At 46.5% G+C, this 25,784-nt stretch overlaps 1 protein-coding gene across 1 annotated transcript in view; it reads right to left on the minus strand.

Annotated features, from left to right (window-relative positions):
- Positions 1–25,784, minus strand: part of LOC137526046 (uromodulin-like) — a 121,399-nt gene that overhangs the window by 33,125 nt on the left and 62,490 nt on the right. The window contains exons 7-8 of the mRNA XM_068247257.1: positions 17,908–18,156; positions 7,394–7,556 (exon numbers count right to left, since the gene is read on the minus strand). Of these exons, the coding sequence (XP_068103358.1) occupies positions 7,394–7,556; positions 17,908–18,156 (412 nt within the window). The remainder of the gene's footprint in view (positions 1–7,393; positions 7,557–17,907; positions 18,157–25,784) is intronic.

Consider the following 25,784-nt stretch of genomic DNA (forward strand, 5'->3'; position numbering starts at 1 on the left):
CTTAAGTTTACATATATTGGTTCATATTCCTGCACTATGTTACAGCCATACAGAATGGGCCCACTATACTACATTCTGAATGCATTAACTTCCTTGTGCTATTTATTTTATAATTATTGCGCACACATACCACACATACACACAACACTAGTCAAATAATATAGACCACATACAAATATGCAAAGGGGAACAAAATTTATAATACAGCTCTTAAGTCCAGAGAAGAAATAGGCAAAAGGAGGTAACAAAATCAAAACACACTACAATGAACCAACCGTATTAAAATAAGTACAATACAAATCACGACCTCTTTTGGCCTCTGTTGTGGCATTGCGTGGGGCAGATGTTTGCAGCCCAGTAAGGACATTGTCATTGTTCCGCCATTCACCTGGCAAAATGTGCCCACCAACAAGGTCCTCACGATCCACTGCCTGTTGTGGTAAGTAGCTAGCACCATAGTGTTTGCGCAAAAAATTATGCAAAATGCAGCATGCAAACACAACAGTATCAATTTTGTCCACTCGCATATGTATGGCAGTGTGTAGCACTCTAAATCTATTTGCCAGGATCCCGAAGGCATTTTCTACTATCCGCCTTGCCCGAGATAGACGGAAGTTATACACTTCACGTTGTCTGTTGAGAGTCTTCTGAGGAAATGGTTTTAATATATGCTGATGTAAAGGAAAGGCCTCATCAGCTACAAAAACAAAATTTAAACCAAACTTGGTCTGCGCAGTATTAGGCAAATTCAGAGTATTGTTCTTTAACTTAGACATGAAAGAGGTTTGGTCAACAACTCCACCATCAGACATTCTTCCATTCTTGCCGATGTCAACATAAATGAATTCATATTTGGCATTGACTATTGCCATCAATATTATACTGAAATAACCTTTGTAATTATAATAATATGATCCAGAATTGGATGGTGGACGAATCCGAATATGTTTCCCATCAATTGATCCTCCACAGTTTGGAAAATCCCATAACAAATAAAAATCTTCCGCTATTTCCATCCACTCTGCAGGTGTCTTTGGAAACTGTGAACAGAGGAAAACATTACATAAATAGACATGTCACCATTACAACACAAATGATGATGCCATACATGATGATTATATGTATAGTACAAAAAGGAAAACCATTAACAACAAACATACCAACCTTCAAATATTCATCTTGTAATGCATCTATTAATGCCTGGCACGTTTCCGGAATTATTAGTCCAAGCGATTGTGCTGATATGCCAACGGTGTATTTCAGATCTTGTAATGCCCGTCCTGTTGCTAAATACCTCAGAGTGGCACACAATCTCTGATCCGGGCTAATGCTTTTCCGCATCCAAGTGTCTGCTTTCTGAATGTCAGCTGTGACCACAGATAAAAGAAAATCATATGCGGTGTCTGGCATCCTCAAATAATTTTTAAAGTCATCAGGGCAAGTAAGGCGCAATTCCCGCACCAAATTATCATGGCACAAAAGATCTCGCTTCTCGAGCCAGCTCTTCATCCAAGGACGTCCTTTTTTTTTCTCAAAATATAACATAAGATTTCGCTTTACTTGCAAAAGACACAAAAAAGAAACAGCAGCTCTCTTCCGTCTAGATAAGTGGGTAGCCATAGGGATGCAATAAGCTTGATGCTACAAAGAAACGTACGTTTGGTATCGAACGTAACACAACGCACGTCCCGCGTAGTATAACAGTGCATAAACTAAATGGGAAAAACGAACGTTTATAAAGGTAACGATCGTCTGACTTCTACGTCACTTCCTATAATCTACTACACTTTTGGCCATTCATGTATGTCATTTCCTTTTTTCTATTGTCTCACACCATAAACGTAATTTCCTACACACCATTGCCACCTACACGAAATTCTTCTGTCATTTCCTGTTATGTACGTCACGATCGCTACTACATCGGTCGTACAGGAACGAACGTTTAAATGACTTCGTACCAACGACCATCGCCCGATACTCAATTAAAGATCGTTCGTCGTTCCCGACGAACGATCGTTATCGCATGTCTGTACGAAGCCTTAGTGTATGGCCAGCTCAGACCATTAGAATATTGTGAAAATGTTCCACATTCTAGACTCAAAGTGTCAGACTCTAATCAGCTGTAAACGGATCCTATTTCATATATTAACCACTTCAGGACCACAGTCTTTTCGCCCCTTAAGGACCAGAGCCTTTTTCTCCATTCAGCCTTTTTCTCACTGCAGCTTTCACGGTTTATTGCTCGGTCATACAACCTACCACCTAAAGGAATTTTACCTCCTTTTCTTTTCACTAATACAGCTTTCTTTTGCTGCTATTTGATTGCTGCTGCGAGTTTTAGTTTTTATTATATTCATCAAAAAAGACATGAATTTTGGCAAAAAAATTACTTTTTTAACTTTCCTATACATTTAAGCACGAAAGTTATTCTGCTACATGTCTTTGATTAAAAAAAAAAACATTCAGTGTATATTTATTGGATTGGGTAAAAGTTATAGCGTTTACAAACTATGGTGCCAAAAGTGAATTTTCCCATTTTCAAGCATCTCTGACTTTTCTGCGCACCTGTCAGGTTTCATGAGGGGCTAAAATTCCAGGATAGTACAAATACCCCCCAAATGACCCCATTTTGGAAAGAAGACATCCCAAAGTATTCAGTGAGAGGCATGGTGAGTTCATAGAAGATTTTATTTTTTGTCACAAGTTAGCGGAAAATGACACTTACTGACAAAAAAAAGAAAAAAAAAAAGTTTCCATTTCTTCTAACTTGCGACAAAAAAAAATGAAATCTGCCACGGACTCACTATGCTCCTCTCTGAATACCTTGAAGTGTCTACTTTCCAAAATGGGGTCATTTGTGGGGTGTGTTCACTGTCCTGGCATTTTGGGGGGTGCCTAATTGTAAGCACCCCTGTAAAGCCTAAAGATGCTCATTGGACTTTTGGCCCCTTAGCGCAGTTAGGCTGCAAAAAAGTGCCACACATATGGTATTGCCGTACTCAGGAGAAGTAGTATAATGTGTTTTGGGGTGTATTTTTACACATACCCATGCTGGGTGGGAGAAATATTTCCGTAAATGACAATTGTTTTATTTTTTTTACACACAATTGTCTATTTATAGAGATATTTCTCCCACTCAGCATGGGTATGTGGAAAAATACACCCCAAAACACATTATACTACTTCTCCTGAGTACGGCGATACCACATGTGTGGCACTTTTTTGCACCCTAACTGCGCTAAGGGGCCCAAAGTTCAATGAGTACCTTTAGGATTTCACAGGTCATTTTGATAAATTTCGTTTCAAGACTACTCCTCACGGTTTAGGGCCCCTAAAATGCCAGGACAGTATAGGAACCCCACAAATTACCCCATTTTAGAAAGAAGACACCCGTTAGGAGGATGGTGAGTTCATAGAAGATTTTTTTTTTTGTCACAAGTTAGCGGAAATTGATTTTAATTGTTTTTTTTCACAAAGTGTCATTTTCCGCTAACTTGTGACAAAAAATAAAATCTTCTATGAACTCACCATACTCCTAACGGAATACCTTGGGGTGTCTTCTTTCTAAAATTGGGTCATTTGTGGGGTTCCTATACTGCCCTGGCATTTTAGGGGCCCTAAACCGTGAGGTATCGCCGTACTCAGAAGAAGTAGTATAATGTGTTTTGTGGTGTATTTTTACATATAACCATGCTGGGTGGGAGAAATATCTCTGTAAATGACACATTTTTGATTTTTTTTACACACAATTGTCCATTTACAGAGAGATTTCTCCCACCCAGCATGGGTATGTGTAAAAATACACCACAAAACACATTATACTACTTCTCCTGAGTATGGCGATACCACATGTGTGACACTTTTTTGCAGCCTAGGTGCGCTAAGGGGCCCAACGTCCTATTCACAGGTCATTTTGAGGCATTTGTTTTCTAGACTACTCCTCACGGTTTAGGGCCCCTAAAATGCCAGGGCAGTATAGGAACCCCACAAGTGACCCCATTTTAGAAAGAAGACACCCCAAGGTATTCCGTTAGGGGTATGGTGAGTTCATAGAAGATTTTATTTTTTGTCACGAGTTAGTGAAAAATGACACTTTGTGAAAAAAACAATAAAAATCCAATTTCCGCTAACTTTTGACAAAAAATAAAATCTTCTATGAACTCATCATATACCTAACAGAATACCTTGGGGTGTCTTCTTTCTAAAATGGGGTCACTTGTGGGGTTCCTATACTGCCCTGGCATTTTACGGGCCCAAAACTGTGAGTAGTCTGGAAACCAAATTTCTCAAAATGACTGTTCAGGGGTATAAGCATCTGCAAATTTTGATGACAGGTGGTCTATGAGGGGGCAAATTTTGTGGAACCGGTCATAAGCAGGGTGGCCTCTTAGATGACAGGATGTTTTGGGCCTGATCTGATGGATAGGAGTGCTAGGGGGGTGACAGGAGGTGATTGATGGGTGTCTCAGGGGGCGGTTAGAGGGGAAAATAGATGCAATCAATGCACTGGGGAGGTGATCGGAAGGGGGTCTGAGGGGGACCTGAGGGTTTGGCCGAGTGATCAGGAGCCCACACGGGGCAAATTAGGGCCTGATCTGATGGGTAGGTGTGCTAGGGGGTGACAGGAGGTGATTGATGGGTGTCTCAAGGTGTGATTAGAGGGGGGAAATAGATGCAAGCAATGCACTAGCGAGGTGATCAGGGCTGGGGTCTGAGGACGTTCTGAGGTGTGGGCGGGTGATTGGGTGCCCGCAAGGGGCAGATTAGGGTCTAATCTGATGGGTAACAGTGACAGGTGGTGATAGGGGGTGATTGATGGGTAATTAGTGGGTGTTTAGAGGAGAGAAGAGATGTAAACACTGCACTTGGGAGGTGATCTGATGTCGGATCTGCGGTCGATCTATTGGTGTGGGTGGGTGATCAGATTGCCCGCAAGGGGCAAGTTAGGGGCTGATTGATGGGGGGCAGTGACAGGGGGTGATTGATGGGTGGCAGTGACATGGGGTGATTGATAGGTGATTGACAGGTGATCAGTGGGTTATTACAGGGAATAACAGATGTAAATATTGCACTGGCGAATTGATAAGGGGGGTCTGAGGGCAATCTGAGTGTGTGGGCGGGTGATTGGGTGCCCGCAAGGGGCAGATTAGGGTCTAATCTGATGGGTAACAGTGACAGGTGGTGATAGGGGGTGATTGATGGGTAATTAGTGGGTGTTTAGAGGAGAGAATAGATGTAAACACTGCACTTGGGAGGTGATCTGATGTCGGATCTGCGGGCGATCTATTGGTGTGGGTGGGTGATCAGATTGCCCGCAAGGGGCAGGTTAGGGGCTGATTGATGGGTAGCAGTGACAGGGGGTGATTGACTGGTGATTGACGGGTGATTGACGGGTGATTGACAGGTGATCAGGGGGTTATTACAGGGAATAACAGATGTAAATATTGTACTGGCGAATTGATAAAGGGGGGTCTGAGGGCAATCTGAGCGTGTGGGCGGGAGATTGGGTGCCCGCAAGGGGTAGATTAGGGTCTAATCTGATGGGTAACAGTGACAGGTGGTGATAGGGGGTGATTGATAGGTGATTGATGGGTAATTAGTGGGTGTTTAGAGGAGAGAATAGATGTAAACAATGGATTTGGGAGGTGATCTGATGTCGGATCTGCGGGCGATCTATTGGTGTGGGTGGGTGATCAGATTGCCCGCAAGGGGCAGGTTAGGGGCTGATTGATGGGTAGCAGTGACAGGGGGTGATTGACTGGTGATTGACGGGTGATTGATGGGTGATTGACAGGTGATCAGGGGGGATAGATGCATACAGTACACGGGGGGGGGGGGGGTCTGGGGAGAATCTGAGGGGTGGGGGGTGATCAGGAGGGGGCAGTGGACAGGGGGGGGATAAAAAAAAAATAGTGTTGACAGATAGTGACAGGGAGTGATTGATGGGTGATTAGGGGGGTGACTGGGTGCAAACAGTGGTCTGGGGGGTGGGCAGGGGGGGGGTCTGAGGGGTGCTGTGGGCAATCAGGGGGCAGGGGGGGGGGGAATCAGTGTGCTTGGGTGCAGACTAGGGTGGCTGCAGCCTGCCCTGGTGGTCCCTCGGACACTGGGACCACCAGGGCAGGAGGCAGCCAGTATAATAGGCTTTGTATACATTACAAAGCCTATTATACAATGTAAATGCGGCGATCCGGGTGCTAGTAACCCGCCGGCGCTTCCGAACGGCCGGCGGGTTACTACGAGCGGTGGGCAGAGCCAGTCCCCGGCGGCTGATCGCGTCACTAATGACGCGATCGCCGCATAGCCACTCCCGCAGCCGCCCCCGCCGATGGGCGTATTGCGGTCGTTTGGGCCCAGTCTTTGCCACCGCCCATCGGCTGGGGGCGGTCCTCAAGTGGTTAATGTATATCATTGTCTGTATCATTATGTATCCCTTGCTTGTTTTCTTACATTGTACAGCGCCACGGAATATGTTGGCGCTTTATAAATAAATAATAATAATATTAGTTTGAATATTTTAAGTTGAATTATTAAAATAAATGGGCATTTGCACAATATTCTAATTTTTCAACTTTCACCTGTGGTTTGAAAGAAAATAAGCATGGCATACACCATATCCCATAGTTCTTAGTACAGAATGCTGCAGCCATGCTCCTAGCCAATGCCCCCCGCAGCTCACACATCACCCCAGTACTGAAAACTCTTCACTGGTTGCCTGTAAAATGGAGAATCAATTTTAAGATCTCCCAACTGACATTCAAGGCTCTAGACCACATGGGACCCAAATACATAGCGGATCTATTGGAACTTTATGCCCCTCCACGCACCCTCCGTTCTGCCAACAAGATGAAGCTGGTTATTCCCAGGATACACTTAACATTTGGTGCTCGGGCCTTTTCCTATGCAGCCCCTACTGTATGGAACTCACTTCCACAATCAGTACGAGAGGTTCCTTCTCTGGACAGCTTTAAAAAAAGGCTAAAAAGTCACCTCTTCCCAAGCCTTTGAGACTGCATAATGCAGGGTCACAGCGCTTTGAGTCCCCAGGGAGAAAAGCGATATAGAAATATTATTGTTATGGTTGTTATTGTTACTTTGAACAGCTATCGCTCACGCTGGGAACACACAAATGCAATTTCCTATCCGATTGGCGAGAATCGGGTGATTATTTCCGACATATCTGATCTGTTTCCAATCAAGTGAGGGGTTGATTTTGCAAAGTTATCATGAGAAAACTGATCCCTTTATCGATCGGGAGCAGTTTGGAAATCTGCACACACTATAACTTACTGTCCGATCATTTGCATCGTGTGTTCCCAGCATTAGACAGACAGACAGACAGACAGACAGACAGACAGACAGACAGACAGATAGATAGATAGATAGGTCTCACAGCTCTACAGTTGGTGGTGGAGGTGTCACACAACCCAACCTCACAGTGCAGATACACCTGGCTTTGGCCTCCCAGGAACTGGAACACTTGGAGGGAGATGCGACCTTTCAGGGACACTCCGTTTTCCAGGACAGAGATTGTCGGATCAATTCGGTTGGGGCATCTAAAAATATGATAATCATATGGAGATTAATAACAATGGTTAGACTATTAAAAAGCTCACAAGAATATTATTCATTATTGTAATTATTATTACTTATAAGACTGATATGACATGCAACTATTTTTTTTCTTTTTTTGGCTGTTTAATATAAATAAAAGTACTCCTCCCCTCCTCCCAGTACTACTAGACTGGTAGCAGACCAACTGGATTATCTCACAGACTGTGACTTCTGACTGAGTGTCACTGTCACTAGTTGGGCTCCTTCACTCTGCCCCTATTGGATTAAAAGCCTTCCCTGCATTTGAGGAGGAAGTGAACATAAAAAAAAAAAAACACAGCCATTCAAACACATCAGGACTAGGGATGGCAATGCTAGGAGAACTCATGGAGAAGCATGTGATCAGTTTGATCAGCTGATAGATTTGTAAGGTTCTCTTTTGATGACTTCCTGGTTTAATGCATGATCATGACTAGCAAATCTATCAGCTGATCAAACTGATCACATGAGTTCTCTTAGGCATTGCCATCCCTTATCAGGATGTTTTAAAAATGCACAACACCCCAGTACACCTCTATAGGCAAAGCAGCAGATATACTGTATTTTTCGGACTATAAGACATCTTATAGTCCAAAAAATACAGTATATCTGCTGCTTTGGCTATAGAGGTGTACTGGAGTGTGGTGCATCTTTAAAACATGACCATAAGATGCACCTAAGTTTAGAGAACAAAACCCAGGAAACAAAATATATATTAAACCTGGTGCATCCATGCTGATGGGACATTTTGTGGATTATTCCCCCTTTATACCTCATCCCCCCTTGTACCTCTTGTGTCTCCGTGTGTCCTCCTCTGTCCCCATTTTGTCCTCCATGTGTCCGCCTCTGTCCTTCTTGTGTCCTCCTTTATGCCCTTTTGTGTCCCCTTGTGTCCTCCTCTGCATGGTCAGAGTACAAGGAGTCCCTAACATTGCAACGGGTTGGAGATTCGTATTGGCAAGTGTTCACAAGTCAGGAACTCCCTGCATTTGAACTATAAGACGCAGTGACTTTTTCACCCCCCCTTTTTTTTTGGGGGGGGGGGGGTTTAGTGAGTCTTATAGTCCTACTATAAGTTTCCCAGGGAAGGCAGGTTTACAACCAACATGTAGGAAGGTAAGAAAAATGTGTTTTTATACCTTGTCAGGCCCCTAATCTGCTGCAATATAAGTTATTTATCATAAAACAGCTATATATATGTTCTTATGGATTATTGACCTAGTCACAGTTAAACTGTTTCTTGTTTAGATGATTACACCCCCCCCCCCCCCAAAAAAAAAAAAAACAGGCAACCATTTACAGGGCTTTGGGGTGAATATTATTTTGTTCCTTAATTTATAACAGCCATAAGTCTCAAGTCACTCTCAAAATTACCAATCCTTGCTCAACCTACGGCCTCTAATTTTTGAGATAATGGGAAAATGGGCAGAAAAAAAAATAAACCTCTTAGACAACACATTAACTGAAAATGAGGTATCCCAAGGGGCGTACTCAAAATAAAGGCGCCAGGAAATGTGAGTAGGGTATTTTAGAAGTATGGTGTTTTTAAAGGCAGAGCAGTTGACCTGTGTTATTACATGAAATAAATAAAAAAAACACATTTAGTAAATAAAAAACTGACATAGGCATGGTTCACACTTGCATAAAAAAATGGTCCGTTTAGCGTAACTAAAGGGACCTGACCCTAATGGAGGTGAATGGATCCTATGTTAACCAATAGCATCCGTTTAAATTGCTCCATTGGAATGGATCCATTTCCGCTGTATGGACCGCAAGTTTAGGGTGGGAGCAATTTTTCACAGCTTGACCGAGGTGTCGCATTGACCGTGCACTAAAGGAACAGAGAGTCACTGAAGAAAAACTGCTGCCTTTTAAAAACTTACACAGATCAGTTTTCTATGCTGCAATGTGAAGCGGCCCATAAAATGTGTTGGAAAAAAAAAGTTACTGTGCTTGGTGCATCTGTCTAATAATATCAGGAGATTTTCTCATCATCTTTACATTTACATTACAAATGTCCCCATATAGCAATGATTCCAGTTACCTTCTGTAGAACTTAATTAATTCAGAACTGTTTTTTTGTCATCATATCATTATAAGGATGAGCTTCAGAAAAGACTTTCCTGCGCTTACTCTGCAGCAGAGGGGGAAGCACGGAGGGCAGCCTCCGGGAGAGGAAGGGAGGGAGAAGTCGGGCCGCCCTCCATTATGTGGGGCAACTACCTATCTAAGCTAAATTGGGGGCACCTACCTATCTAACCTATACTGGGAGCACCTACCCATCTAACATATACTGGAGGCTCCTACCTATTTAACCTATACTGGGGGCACCTACCTATCTAACCTATACTGGGAGCACCTACCTATCTAACATATACTGGAGGCTGCTACCCATCTAACCTATACTGCGGGCACCTACCTATCTAACCTGTACTGGGAGAACCTACCTACCTAACATATACTGGGAGCTCCTACTGGGGACAAATTCATTGGCTAGCTATACTGGGGCACCTATGCCTGGTCACCTATGCTGGGGGACCGATAGCTGGCTACCTATACTGAGTGCAACTAGACCTGGCTAACCTATACTGCGGGCACCTATACCTGGCTCCACGGGGGGGGGGGGGGGGGTCAGGGGACAAATAGCACTTTCTTTTGGAGGTACTTGATTCCTGCTGCTATTTACTTATTTATTTTTTTAATATCAATTAAGAAAGACATACATTTTTGTTAAACAAAAAACATACAGATAAATGAATTGGCTTACCCCTTAACTGACCCTTGACTATGATACGAACACTACACTATACATCCATAGACATACGCCTATGGTAGGGATTAGATTGTGAGGCCCTCTGAGGGACAGTAAGTGACAAGACAATATACTCCGTACAGTGCTGTGTAAGATGTCAGCGCTATATGAATATTTAAACAAATACTGTAATTACCTAAAAAACAGCCTGCCTGCACTGATCACTGGTGTCCCCTGCATGTAGTGGGAGACCAAGCTCCCCTTAAATCTTGCTTCTCAAGAGATGACGCCATATGGCATCGCTAAGGCATAAGAGAGCCACTGTCCCACTGCCATCCTGCGTTAGGCGGATGGGAAGCGGTTAAAAGTGTACATTCAAAAAGAAAAAAAAAAAGTGTTGTTTTTTTTTTTAAACGATTACCGTATTTTTCGGACTATAAGACGCACTTTTTCTTCCCCAAAAGTGGGGGGAAAAAGTCAGTGCGTCTTATAGTCCGAATGCATGGCCAGATGTCCCCCAAAAGCAGGTGTAGGACATACTGAAAGCCTTCAGAGCCCGTGGCTGGATAGGCGCTGCATCCTGCTTCCTCTTTCTGCGTCCAGTATATCTGACTTACTTCGCATGCAGTCGATGCAGAGGCTCTGGCTCCAGCATATGCCACCCGCTTTCCTTCCGCTGCTATGTCTGCCACTGTCGGGACCCAGAACATCCATCACATGCCGTCATCTTCACTTCTGCCGCTACCAGGACATGCTGCCTGCTTCCCTTCAGCCACTGCCAGGACCCAGCCACGACATCCATCACATGTCGTCCGCTTCTCTTCCGCCGGCTACAGGGGACCAAGGACATGCCGGGCACTTCACTTCCGCCGCTATGGGGACCAAAGACATGCCGGGCATTTCACTTCCGCCGCTACGGGGACCAAGGACATACCGGGCACTTCACTTCCGCCGGCTACGGGGACCCAGGACATGCCGGGCACTTCACTTCCGCCGCTACGGGGACCAAGGACATGCCGGGCACTTCACTTCCGCCGCTACGGGGACCAAGGACATGCCGGGCACTTCACTTCCGCCGGCTACGGGGACCCAGGACATGCCTGCTACTTCACTGCTGCCGCTACGGGGACCCAGGAAAATGCCAGCCACTACATTTCCGCCGCTATAGGGACCCAGGACACGCCGTCCGCTTCACTTCAGCCGCTACGGGGAACCAGGAAAACGCCGGCCACTACACTTCCGCCGCTAAAGGGACCCAGGACACGCCGCCTGCTTTACTTACACTGCTCCGGGGACCCAGGACATGCCGCCCTCTTTACAACCCAGGACATCAGCGGCACTGAATCTGGTGGGCAATCAGCTGGAGCTGCCCCTGTGATCTCCGGCATCTGATCCTTGCCACCGATGCAGTGTGACCGCGACACTCTAGGACTGCAGGGTACATTAGATGCCATCCCCATTGACAGTAGTCCAGATTCAAGAACACAGTGTACCTGCCGGCCTCAGAGGGATCATTAATCACACGGGGAGTCCAATGCGGTCAGAGGCCCATCACACCTCACCATAAAGTCCATATAACAGCAACAATCCACAAGGACTCGACCCTCCAGGAGTGTAATACAGCAAAATATTTATTTTTATATACAGCGGTGTTACAGCACACTAAAAAGCACAACGTTTCGGGCAGAGGCCCTTTCTCAAGTGCTCAAGTACTCTGGTCACACATTACAATTATATAGTAAATTTAAAATACACGCCACACCCAAATCAATTAGGGGGGCGGGCACATGCTTGCAATTACATTAACCCTTCAATAAACAGAGAGCGGCCAAAAAACTTACAAGAAGCATCTGAGGCTAAAATCTTCATTGAGGCCATACGGTGACTGAGTCCCCAGTTTTTCCATCCACCATGCCTCACGTTTTAATAGGGAGGCCTTGCGATCCTGGCCCTCATGGAACTGCACAACCTCCAAAACCAACCATCTCAGCTGACTCACCCTATGTCCAGCTTCCTTAAAATGTCTTGCTAAAGGGGGATCCCGATTCCTTTCCTCCTCCCCCCTTTTGGTAGTATTGGGGTTCTGTATGTTGCTCCTATGTTCGTTAAGCCGAGACTTTACTTCTCTCTTAGTTTGTCCTACGTAGGCCAGTCCGCAGGGACATTTGATGTAATATATCACCCCTTTAGTGTCGCATGTGGCATAATTTTTAAGGGGAATTGGGGTACCCTGTCGTGGATGTCTCACCTCTGCCCCCCTGATGATACCATTACAATTTTGACAGTGCAGACAGGGGAAGGTACCAACTCTTGGTGGTCCCAAAAACGTTTGTGTGGGCCCCCCTGTTCTTCCTATATCAGCACGGACCAAATGGTCCCTGATGGATTTCCCCTTCCTGTATACAAATCTAGGTGGATTCCTACAAATGGTGGATAACTGGGGATCAACCTCAATCACCGGCCAAAACTTAGATATCGTGTCTCGCAAAATCCTCGACTCTCTACAAAAAGTGGTCACAAAATTAACCTCATCTTTCTCATCCTGTTTTTCACTATTATATGTTCTTAATGCTTCACGATCTAATCCTCCCACCTCTGCTGCTATCTCCTCGCATCTTTCTTTACTATAGCCCCTTTTAATGAAATCCTGCGTGAGGAGCCGTGCCTGATTAACATACAGTTCATCTGAGGATGTAATTCTCCGTACTCTAACGTACTGACTCTTAGGGAGCCCATTCACCAATGGCTTGGGGTGGCAACTACTAGCCAATAGATATCCATTTTTATCGGTGGCTTTCCTGTATAAATCGGTTTCAAAATGTCCCGATTTTTTCCTCACCTCCACATCAAGAAAATGCAGTGAATTGGGATCATACTCCATTTTAAATTTAATAGTTTCATGTACCCCATTCACCGTGCTGAAAAACTGGCACAGCTCCTCCTCTGTACCTGACCATCCAAAGAAAAGGTCGTCAATAAACCTGCAGTAACCTCTGATGCCAGTAGGGGCCCCAGCACCAATGAAATATGTTCTTTCAAAATCCGACATTACCAAATTAGCTACACTCGGTGCATAAGGGGCCCCCATTGGCACCCCGAGGATCTGCAGGTAAAACTCATCCCCAAACCTAAAGTAAGAGTGGGAAAGGCAAAATTCAAGCAAAGTCGTAATGAAAACGAGCATCTCATTCGTTACCCTGCTATCACCCTGTAGCCGCTTTTTCACAGATGTCAAGGCTTCCCTATGGATGATATTGTTATAGAGATTCACCACATCCATGCTCACTAGAAAATCCACACAATCAACATTAATCTGGTCTAGCATTTTGAGAAAATGGGTCGTATCTTTAAGGCAGATTTCATCAGCTTTCACAATAGGTTGCAACCACGTATCTACATAGATTCCTAATGGTTCAAGCAAGGACCCCACCGCCGACACGATCGGTCGGCCGGGGGGATGAAACAAATCCTTGTGCACCTTCGGCAAGGTGTAAAACACTGGGACCCTTGGTGATTCCTTTAATAAGGCCCCCATCAGATCTTTGCTGATAACGCCTGTATCAGCTGCATCTCTCAGCAATTCATCAATTTCAACCTTAAAGCGTCCCGTGGGGTCATTAGGCAAACACCTATACATATTCTGATCACTTAATTGCCTTTTGATCTCATCGACATAATCTAAACGATTTTGTATAACGATGGCCCCCCCCTTATCTGCCTTTTTTATAATCACTGACTTGTCGTTCTTAAGCTTATTTAATGCGAATTGCTCTGCCCGGGACAAATTAAATCGCTTTTCCTTTCTTTTTTCCACCTTTGTCTTAATGTCCCTCAGCACCAATTTCTACATCAGTATTCTGCATAGTCAGCCGAGAGGAAGGGGCGGAGCCGGAAGAGGAAGAGGTCGCGGCGGAGCCGAGCGGAGACCGAGGGCACAGGCTTACAACCGCCCATACACCCGCAGCCAGCACCACCAGTGATGTGTCCGCGGACCCCGCAGGGTGTAGCGGGGGATCCGCTATGGAGGAAGGCTGCACCGCATTTGGGGGTAGCAGGACAGAGCGCAGCGACTGGACAAAGGTATGTGATGCCTGCTGATCCACACGGCACAGCGGGGGATAATGCCTTACAGATCATGGGAGCGGACATAGCCCAGGTTGAACAGGCTGCAAGGGAGATATATGAACTAGAGGTTGACAGACAGGTTGTCACTCTGCATAAAGGAGATTGTGTTGCTGCGCTCTGCCCTGTGCCAACGGGTGCCCCCCAGTCTACTCAGACTATTGAAAGTGTAACAGAGAATATGCAGAATACTGATGTATTGGCTGACAGAAATGAAACTGTTATTAACATCTCGAGTAGGCAGCTATCATCCACTGAGTATGCTGTTTTGAATAAAGGGTTAGGTTTTGTGCCGACATGTGGTATCAATATGTTTGATGTCAAGGTGGATTTGTTCAAGTACACTAGGAATATCCGCTGGAAAGTGTGGCACAGTTTGAACAGACCAACAAAGGCAGCAGGAAACCTGGATATAGTGCCACATATCAGTATACAAGAGATTCCCAGTAAACTTAAACCACGGAGTAAAGCGGATCCACCGTTCACAAGTAGTTCATTGGAACTGTTTGAGAAATTGGTGCTGAGGGACATTAAGACAAAGGTGGAAAAAAGAAAGGAAAAGCGATTTAATTTGTCCCGGGCAGAGCAATTAGCATTAAATAAGCTTAAGAACGACAAGTCAGTGATTATAAAAAAGGCAGATAAGGGGGGGGCCATCGTTATACAAAATCGTTTAGATTATGTCGATGAGATCAAAAGGCAATTAAGTGATCAGAATATGTATAGGTGTTTGCCTAATGACCCCACGGGACGCTTTAAGGTTGAAATTGATGAATTGCTGAGAGATGCAGCTGATACAGGCGTTATCAGCAAAGATCTGATGGGGGCCTTATTAAAGGAATCACCAAGGGTCCCAGTGTTTTACACCTTGCCGAAGGTGCACAAGGATTTGTTTCATCCCCCCGGCCGACCGATCGTGTCGGCGGTGGGGTCCTTGCTTGAACCATTAGGAATCTATGTAGATACGTGGTTGCAACCTATTGTGAAAGCTGATGAAATCTGCCTTAAAGATACGACCCATTTTCTCAAAATGCTAGACCAGATTAATGTTGATTGTGTGGATTTTCTAGTGAGCATGGATGTGGTGAATCTCTATAACAATATCATCCATAGGGAAGCCTTGACATCTGTGAAAAAGCGGCTACAGGGTGATAGCAGGGTAACGAATGAGATGCTCGTTTTCATTACGACTTTGCTTGAATTTTGCCTTTCCCACTCTTACTTTAGGTTTGGGGATGAGTTTTACCTGCAGATCCTCGGGGTGCCAATGGGGGCCCCTTATGCACCGAGTGTAGCTAATTTGGTAATGTCGGATTTTGAAAGAACATATTTCATTGGTGCTGGGGCCCCTACTGGCATCAGAGGTTACTGCAGGTTTATTGACGACCTTTTCTTTGGATGGTCAGGTACAGAGGAGGAGCTGTGCCAGTTTTTCAGCACGGTGAATGGGGTACATGAAACTATTAAATTTAAAATGGAGTATGATCCCAATTCACTGCATTTTCTTGATGTGGAGGTGAGGAAAAAATCGGGACATTTTGAAACCGATTTATACAGGAAAGCCACCGATAAAAATGGATATCTATTGGCTAGTAGTTGCCACCCCAAGCCATTGGTGAATGGGCTCCCTAAGAGTCAGTACGTTAGAGTACGGAGAATTACATCCTCAGATGAACTGTATGTTAATCAGGCACGGCTCCTCACGCAGGATTTCATTAAAAGGGGCTATAGTAAAGAAAGATGCGAGGAGATAGCAGCAGAGGTGGGAGGATTAGATCGTGAAGCATTAAGAACATATAATAGTGAAAAACAGGATGAGAAAGATGAGGTTAATTTTGTGACCACTTTTTGTAGAGAGTCGAGGATTTTGCGAGACACGATATCTAAGTTTTGGCCGGTGATTGAGGTTGATCCCCAGTTATCCACCATTTGTAGGAATCCACCTAGATTTGTATACAGGAAGGGGAAATCCATCAGGGACCATTTGGTCCGTGCTGATATAGGAAGAACAGGGGGGCCCACACAAACGTTTTTGGGACCACCAAGAGTTGGTACCTTCCCCTGTCTGCACTGTCAAAATTGTAATGGTATCATCAGGGGGGCAGAGGTGAGACATCCACGACAGGGTACCCCAATTCCCCTTAAAAATTATGCCACATGCGACACTAAAGGGGTGATATATTACATCAAATGTCCCTGCGGACTGGCCTACGTAGGACAAACTAAGAGAGAAGTAAAGTCTCGGCTTAACGAACATAGGAGCAACATACAGAACCCCAATACTACCAAAAGGGGGGAGGAGGAAAGGAATCGGGATCCCCCTTTAGCAAGACATTTTAAGGAAGCTGGACATAGGGTGAGTCAGCTGAGATGGTTGGTTTTGGAGGTTGTGCAGTTCCATGAGGGCCAGGATCGCAAGGCCTCCCTATTAAAACGTGAGGCATGGTGGATGGAAAAACTGGGGACTCAGTCACCGTATGGCCTCAATGAAGATTTTAGCCTCAGATGCTTCTTGTAAGTTTTTTGGCCGCTCTCTGTTTATTGAAGGGTTAATGTAATTGCAAGCATGTGCCCGCCCCCCTAATTGATTTGGGTGTGGCGTGTATTTTAAATTTACTATATAATTGTAATGTGTGACCAGAGTACTTGAGCACTTGAGAAAGGGCCTCTGCCCGAAACGTTGTGCTTTTTAGTGTGCTGTAACACCGCTGTATATAAAAATAAATATTTTGCTGTATTACACTCCTGGAGAGTAGTCCAGATTCAACAGCCTGTCCTGTAGGATCGGTAAGCATGAAACATGCATTTATAGCCTAGTGTAACTAGTGGGGGCATTGTAGCTTAGTGTAGGCAGTGGGGGCATTCTTACTTAGTGTAGGCAGTAGGGGCATTCTTGCTTAGTGTAGGCAGTGGGGGTATTCTTGCTTAGTGTAGGCAATAGGGGCATTGTAGCTTAGTATACTGTATGTTTTGGGGGCATTGTAGTTTAGTCTACGTTTTGGGGGCAGCAGGGTTTAGTATAGCTGGTGAGGCAGCAAGGGTTAATGTAAGGGAGTTACTGTAGCTGGGGGGGCATCAGGGGTTAGTGTAGCTGGGCGGTGTAGCTTAGATGAAGACAGTTTGAGGGAGAAGGTCCATAAGATGCCCCTGCACCATAGACGCACCAGGTTTAGTATTATTTTTTTCCCCTGATTTTTGCCCTCTAAACCTAGGTGCGTCTTATAGTCCGGAGCGTCTTATAGTCCGAAAAATACGGTAATTAACTTTATTGACAAAAAATAACAAACACTTTGGAAAACACTTATCGGAAAGCGTAGGTCCATTGGCAATTGGCATTTCCGACTATCTCCGTTTAGTAAATGAAAAATTCAAATACACACGCGCACGCACACAAACAAACAAACAAACACACGCCTACACACTCAATTGATATAACTCACTGGTTTTGTATGATGTGGTATGTTGGACCATAGGAGGTGCTGGCTGTTGGGGTGGCAAAGCATCTATTCATGATGAGAACAAACTTAGAAGAGCTTGAAGCTCCAGTTGTGACTATACCAATATACAGTGTGGCTGTTGAGTTCAGTATTACTTCCAGGCCCATGAATGGATTAGTGTAGCCAGAATCTTGGAAAAGTCCCATCATTAATGTGTAATTTGAAGTTCCACCAACATCGATAGTAGCTGAGCTGTAAAAATAATTGTTAAATTAATCATTGGAAATGTTGAATTTTAACCAGATAGAAAGAAGAGATTCTACAAGTTAGGATGGCCATAAACATTGAGATTCCGCCCAGATTTCCAACTTGGTGGCTCAGGAAATTCAAATCACACATACATGACTTTGATGAACAGAGGCGCCAGCAGAATAAAAACAATAATTACAAGTTTTCAAATATGCTGGGGAGGCAGTGGTGGACTTACCTCCGAAAGCAGACTAGACTACTTGTCTGACATAAATAAACACTTTATTAGTACCCCAATAGATGCAATGCGTTTCGCAGGACCAAGCACGCTTCATCAGGCAATAAAACATGGGACAAAACAGTAGCTCTCAGGTAGCAGGTAGCACGTATAGCGCCTCCCACCACTGCCTCTCCAGCATATTTTAAAACTTTTAATTATTGTTTTTAACCTTTTCGGGACCACGTGCATTAGATTCTATGCCGCACTTGTGGCTGTTCTAGCCTGATGCGGCGTAGAATCTACGCCAGCCCGCAATTTCCGCTCCCGATGCGATCGTGTGCACCCGGAGGGGGAGATTAAGCTGTCATATGACAGCCGACATCTCCCCCGAGTGATCAGCAGCCATCGCGTATGGCTGCTGATCACGTGATCACTACGATCGCCGTCGGATCGTAGTGATCAGTTTGACAGCTGCGGCGGCAGGGGGGAAAAGAAGAGGACCCACTCACCTCCCTGCCGTTCCCGCGACGATCGGCACCCCCCTCCACTCTGGCCGGCATCTCCGCTCCGTCTGACATCAACGCCGGGTCCCGGCTTGATGACGTCATCAAGCTGCGACCCGGAACTGTTCGTCAGACAGAACGGAGATGCCGGCCGGAGAAGAGGGTCCCGTGCGGCTCATCGCTGGAGCCTGGAAGGTAAGTGAAGGCTGCTGGCAGAAGGGGGGCCCAGGCCACCATGGGGGGGACACAAAACCAGCCAGCCACAGATGGGATCCGGCCGCTTAACCCCCCCAAATGCGCGCACCCCCTTCCCGCGCAAAATGCCTGGTCCTTAAGGGGGGGTAGGTGGCCGGTCCCGAAAAGGTTAATCTGCTGGCGCCTCTGTTCATCAAAGTCATTATAGTGTCCACCCTTGGTGGAAGGGGGACCTAACTCTACCTTTCGTTTCTCTACAGAGAGCGACTTCTTAACCCTGAGTGAGGACAGGTCTAATCTCCTCACCTGCATTCACAGTGGTTGCCTCAGCGGTAACCCTTGTTTTTGAGTATAGCCTTCTCACATTACATTATTCACTATTGTCCTGAGCAAACTACACCATATTGGGCTCTCGGTGTCTTTCTTAAACCACACATACAGGGCTTTTATTTTATTCAAAAGGTATGATAGAAAAAAAAAACATTTGGGCTGACCCTGAAGCCAACATGACTTACCTCGCATTAGAAAGTGTACATTCATTATAGATGCTGATGAGGTTGGCGCACACTTAACATTGAAGTTGATTCACTAAAGTAATTAGCATGAGTAACCTCCTGTTACTCATGCTATTACACCTGTGCACCTTAATTTTAAGTCCCTGCACTCTACACGCTTGTGGCGCACGCAATGCTGCAGTAGTACAACATAGCGAGTGCTGGTAACTGGGGCCCAACCAGGGCCATTTTTAGGGACAGGAAGGGGCACAGCACAGGAGAGGGGAGGAGCAGGCACACACAGCAGTGGGGAGGGGGCCTGAATCCCCCTCACTCGCCTTGGGCTCCCCCTATAGCACTCCCCCCTCCAGAAATGACAGCAGCGGTCAGGCATGTAATGGGATCTCAGGCCTTCTCTGCAGTCCCTCATTAGTAGAGTGAGGTGCTGCAAAGAAGACCAGAGATCATTTGCATGGAACGCAAGAGGTGAGTCTGCGCTCCCTGCCCAGTCACAGCTGTAATTTCTGGAGTGGGGAGTGCAGAAAAGGGAGGGGGAGATGGGCCCCCTTCCAGACACAGTTTGTGCCCACTGCTCCCCCTCCAGAACCCTAGGGCACCTATAGCTGTCTTTCTATACTGGGGGCACCTATACCTGGCTATACTGGGGGCATTTATACCAGGCTATACTGTGGACATCTATACCAGACTATACTAAAAGCACCTATACCGGGGGCACGTATACTGGCTACCTATACTGGGGCACTTAGGCCCGGTTCACATTAGCGGTGGCCGTCCGGAATCGCCGTGCCGGAGCCGGACCGCTTGCAGAACGGACGGAACGGACGCACGGCAATAGCAATGAAAGCCTATGCGTCCGTTCACATGCGTCCGTTCTGCCGGACCGGAGCCAGACCGGATCCGGACCGGATCCGGACTCCGGCGTCCGTTCCAACATGCGCTATTTTTTGGTCCGGCTCCTCCGGCAGCCGTATCCGGGGCGGAGCCGGACTGCACCATCCGGCCAATGGAAGCCAATGAGAACCGGAGAGCGCACAACACACTGGCTACAAAAAACGGACGTTCTACCCCACTTCCTATGCATTTTGGATGGGGACCACATGGGCCCAGCGTTCAGGTGGGGCAGCAGCGATTTCATGCTGGAGCTCTAGGCAGCAACATGTCTGATATAAGTCTGATAACGAGGAGGCGAACAACAGAGAATTCCCAGGTATACGAGTAAAAATGCCTGGATCCATGGTCCCAACTGCAGTCTCTGTATCCACGGATGGTCTCCACACGTCCACCTGTCTCCAACAATGACCCCAGACCCTTCTGCTGACCTCCCAGACCCCAGGTAATAACAGGTTGTTATCTCCTTAAGAAACCGGATCCGGACCGCAACCGTGTTCACACCGCACGGAAACCGGATGCAAACGGACCGGATCCGGACCGGATCCGGATAGGAACCGTACGGATCAGGTCCGGTCCGGATACGGTGCGGTCCGGACATCCGGTGCGGTTTCGACAAAACCGCAAGTGTGAACGGGGCCTTATACCTCACTATCTATAATTTGGGCACCTATACCTTGCTACCTATACTGGGCCTATCACTAGCCATCTATACCGGGGGCACCGATACCTAACTATACTAGGGGCACCTATACTTGGCTATACTGGGGGCACCTATACCTGGCTATCTATACTGGAGGCAATTATAGCAGGCAACCTATACTTAGGGCAACTATATCTGGCTAACTTTATTGGGGCACCTAATACCAGGCTACCCATACAGAAGGCACTTAAAGGACAACTGTAGTGAGAGGTATGTGGAGGCTGCCATATTTATTTCCTTTTAAGCAATACCATTTGCCTGGCTTTCCTGCTGAACAATACTTTTATCTACTTAATTTACCTCTCATGGCAAATCTATACCCAGTATTAACATTCTATTCCTCCCTTTTTATCACATTCCATTGTGTATATTTCCTTGCATCACTATGTCTATAAATGATGCTACTATTAACCACTCCAGCCTACAGGTGTTTTCACCTTCAGGACAGAGGCAATTTTCCCCTGTCAGCGTTCCTCCCATTCATTCACCAATAACTTTATCACTACTCATCACGTGTCAATGATCTTTATCTTGTTTTTGTCGCCACAAATTAAAGAGACTCTGAAGCGAGGATAAATTCTATTTTTTAACTTGTATTCCTGTCAATGACCATAACAGCTGCTAAACCGCCGCCATCCCACGGCAAAACGAGGGGTCTATACCCCCCTTTCAAATCCCCTCTGCTAGTTTCCGGGAGCGCTTCCTGAAGAGGCAAACTTAGCCCTGTAGCTTTGCCTCTCAGCGCGTCAATTCCGGCTGATTGCCGCCTCTCCCCGGCCTTCTCAATCTTCCTTCACAGAGAGGGGTGGGGGAGAGGCGGAGATCCGCGCGGCAATTGACGCGCATGGAGGCAGAGCTACAGCTGAAAGCTCTGCCTCCAGGAGCAGAAAAATCCACGACCAAGAAAGTCGTGGATTTTGAAGGGGGATTTGGGGGGGGGGGGGTAAACTTTAACCCTCTCGTTTTGCCGCGTGATAGCGGCGGTTTAGCAGCTGTTATAGTCATTGACAGGAATACAAGTTAAAAAATAGAATGTATCCTCACTCCAGAGTCTCTTTAAGCTTTTTGAAAGCAATAATTGTGTTCAGTACTTTTGTATGCATTTTCTAAGCATATACACACAAAAAAGGTAAAGCATTTCACCCCCTATAGTTTTAAAATAAGCAATGCTACTATACATAAAAAACTCATCCATTTTATGTGCACATTAGTCCTGGTTATCACAACATTTAAATTATGTCCCTAGCACAATGTATAGCATTAATATATTATGTGAAAATAAAAGTGTATTTTTTTTTCTATTTTTTTTTTTTGGTGTCCCATCAATTGTAAGCCCTTATGCACTAAAATAACAGTAATATTCCCTCATGACATACATATTAAAAAAAAAAAACTAAGGCAACTATGTGTGGATAGCTTGATGTCATTTGTGTGACAGTTAGTGTGTGCTGCATGCAGCTGCTATGTGTCTGTGTGTGTGCTGTGCACAGACCAGGCCAGCTGCTGCCTGCTGGCCAGCTATTAGCCTTCGGTATAGGTTAGTTTAGGGATTAGGGGATAGGATTACTGTGTTATTTTGTAGTTAGTACTGTAGTACAGCAGTCAGTGCTAGTAGTTGTTAGAGTAGTAGTACCACTGTGTTAGCTTTCTACAGAACTGCTGTGCTGTGAGCAGTGCCAGTGTGACAGTTAGTGTGCACTAGTGTCTTCTCCTCTGCTGTCTGACTGTCACTCGGGTTGGCACGTGGCACTTGCCAAGTGTCACGTGGCATTTGGCATGTGACAAGTGCCACGTGACACTTGGCAAGTACCACGTGACATGTGCCAAGTGCCACTTGGCAAGTGCCATGTGACACTTGGTAAGTGCCACGTGACACGTGCCAAGTGCCATGTGACACGTGCCAAGTGCCACATGACACTTGGCAAGTGCCACGTCCGGCATGCTGGGCACACGTTACACCTGCTGCTGCATAGAGTTGGGCCGAACGGTTCGCCTGCGAACGGTTCCATGCGAACTTCCGTGGTTCGCGTTCGCGTCCCGCAGGCGAACCTTTGCGGAAGTTCGGTTCGCCCCATAATGCACATGGAGGGTAAACTTTGACCCTCTACATCACAGTCAGCAGGCCCAGTGTAGCCAATTAGGCTACACTAGCCCCTGGAGCCCCACCCCCCCTTATATAAGGCAGGCAGCGGCGGCCATTACGGTCACTCGTGTGCTGCCTGCGTTAGTGAGAGTAGGGCGAGCTGCTGCAGACTGTCTCTCAGGGAAAGATTAGTTAGGCTTAACTTGTTCCTGTCTGGCTGCATACCTGTGCTGTGAACCCACCACGACATACCTGTGCTGTGAACCCACCACTGCATACCTGTGCTGTGAACCCACCACTGCATACCTGTGCTGTGAACCCACCACTGCATACCTGTGCTGTGAACCCACCACTGCATACCTGTGCTGTGAACCCACCACTGCATACCTGTTCAGTGAACCTGCCACTGCATACCTGTTCTGTTCAGTGGACCCGCCACTGTATACCTGTTCATTGAACCCACCACTGCATACCTGTGCTGTGAACCCACCACTGCATACCTGTTCTGTGAACCCACCACTGCATACCTGTTCAGTGAACCCGCCACTGCATACCTGTTCTGTTCAGTGGACCCGCCACTGTATACCTGTTCAGTGAACCCGCCACTGCATACCTGTTCTGTTCAGTGGACCCGCCACTGTATACCTGTTCAGTGAACCCGCCACTGCATACCTGTTGTGTTCAGTGAACCTGCCACTGCATACCTGTTCTGTGAACCCGCCACTGTATACCTGTTCTGTTTAGTGAACCCGCCACTGTATACCTGTTCTGTTTAGTGAACCCGCCACTGCATACCTGTTCTGTTCAGTGGACCCGCCACTGTATACCTGTTCAGTGAACCCGCCACTGCATACCTGTTGTGTTCAGTGAACCTGCCACTGCATACCTGTTCTGTGAACCCGCCACTGCATACCTGTTGTGTTCAGTGAACCTGCCACTGCATACCTGTTCTGTGAACCCGCCACTGTATACCTGTTCTGTTTAGTGAACCCGCCACTGTATACCTGTTCTGTTTAGTGAACCCGCCACTGTATACCTGTTCTGTTTAGTGAACCCGCCACTGTATACCTGTTCTGTTTAGTGAACCCGCCACTGCATACCTGTTCTGTTCAGTGGACCCGCCACTGTATACCTGTTCAGTGAACCCGCCACTGCATACCTGTTGTGTTCAGTGAACCTGCCACTGCATACCTTTTCTGTGAACCCGCCACTGTATACCTGTTCTGTTTAGTGAACCCGCCACTGTATACCTGTTCTGTTTAGTGAACCCGCCACTGCATACCTGTTCTGTTCAGTGGACCCGCCACTGTATATCTGTTCAGTGAACCCGCCACTGCATACCTGTTGTGTTCAGTGAACCTGCCACTGCATACCTGTTCTGTGAACCCGCCACTGTATACCTGTTCTGTTTAGTGAACCCGCCACTGTATACCTGTTCTGTTTAGTGAACCCGCCACTGCATACCTGTTCTGTTCAGTGGACCTGCCACTGCATACCTGTTCTGTGAACCCGCCACTGTATACCTGTTCTGTTCAGTGAACCCACCGCATCAGTGCGCATACCTGTGCAGTTAAGTGAACCCACCTACCTACGTGAGTGCACGCAGTGTGATATACCACTCCGTGCATACCCGATATGGACAAAACAGGTAGAGGAAGAGGTAGTGCCAGAGCCAGAGGAAGGCCACCCGGCAGGTCTGCGCGAGGTCGTGTAAATGTAATTTCGTGTGGACCTGGCCCACAGTACAGTGCTCGGAAGAAGGCACGTCCCATCACCTCCCAAGATTGTCAGGACGTGGTTGAGTATTTAGCGACACAGAACACCTCATCTTGCTCAGCCACCAGCGTTACTACTAGCACCACTTCCGCTGCATTTGACACTTCGCAAGAATTATTTAGTGCTGAAATCACTGATGCACAGCCATTGTTGTTACAGCCAGATGAATTTCTACCAGCTCATATGTCTGAGTTACGCGGCAACACTATGGATGTAACGTGTCAGGAGGATGAAGGACCTACTGATGGTGCAAGTTTGGATTTGTCTGAGGCAAGCGAAGCTGGGCAGGATGACTACGATGATGACGGTAATAGGGATCCTCTGTATGTTCCCAATAGAGGAGATGAAGAGGGGGACAGTTCAGAGGGGGAGTCAGAGAGTAGTAGGAGGAGAGAAGTTGCTGAAAGAAGCTGGGGCAGCTCTTCGTCAGAAACAGCTGGTGGCAGAGTTCGGCACCATGTATCGCCACCTATGTACAGCCAGCCAACTTGCCCTTCAGCATCAGCTGCTGAGGTCCCCATAGTGTCCACATCCCAGGGTGGCTCAGCAGTGTGGAAATTTTTTAATGTGTGTGCCTCAGATCGGACCAAAGCCATCTGTTCGCTCTGCCAACAAAAATTGAGCCGTGGAAAGGCCAACACTCACGTAGGGACAAGTGCCTTACGAAGGCACCTGGAGAAAAGGCACAAACAGCAATGCGATGGCCACCTGAGCAAAAGCAGCAGCAGCACACAAAAGCAAAGCCACC

Source organism: Hyperolius riggenbachi, chromosome 7 (genome assembly GCF_040937935.1).
Source record: "Hyperolius riggenbachi isolate aHypRig1 chromosome 7, aHypRig1.pri, whole genome shotgun sequence".
Lineage (NCBI taxonomy): Eukaryota > Metazoa > Chordata > Amphibia > Anura > Hyperoliidae > Hyperolius > Hyperolius riggenbachi.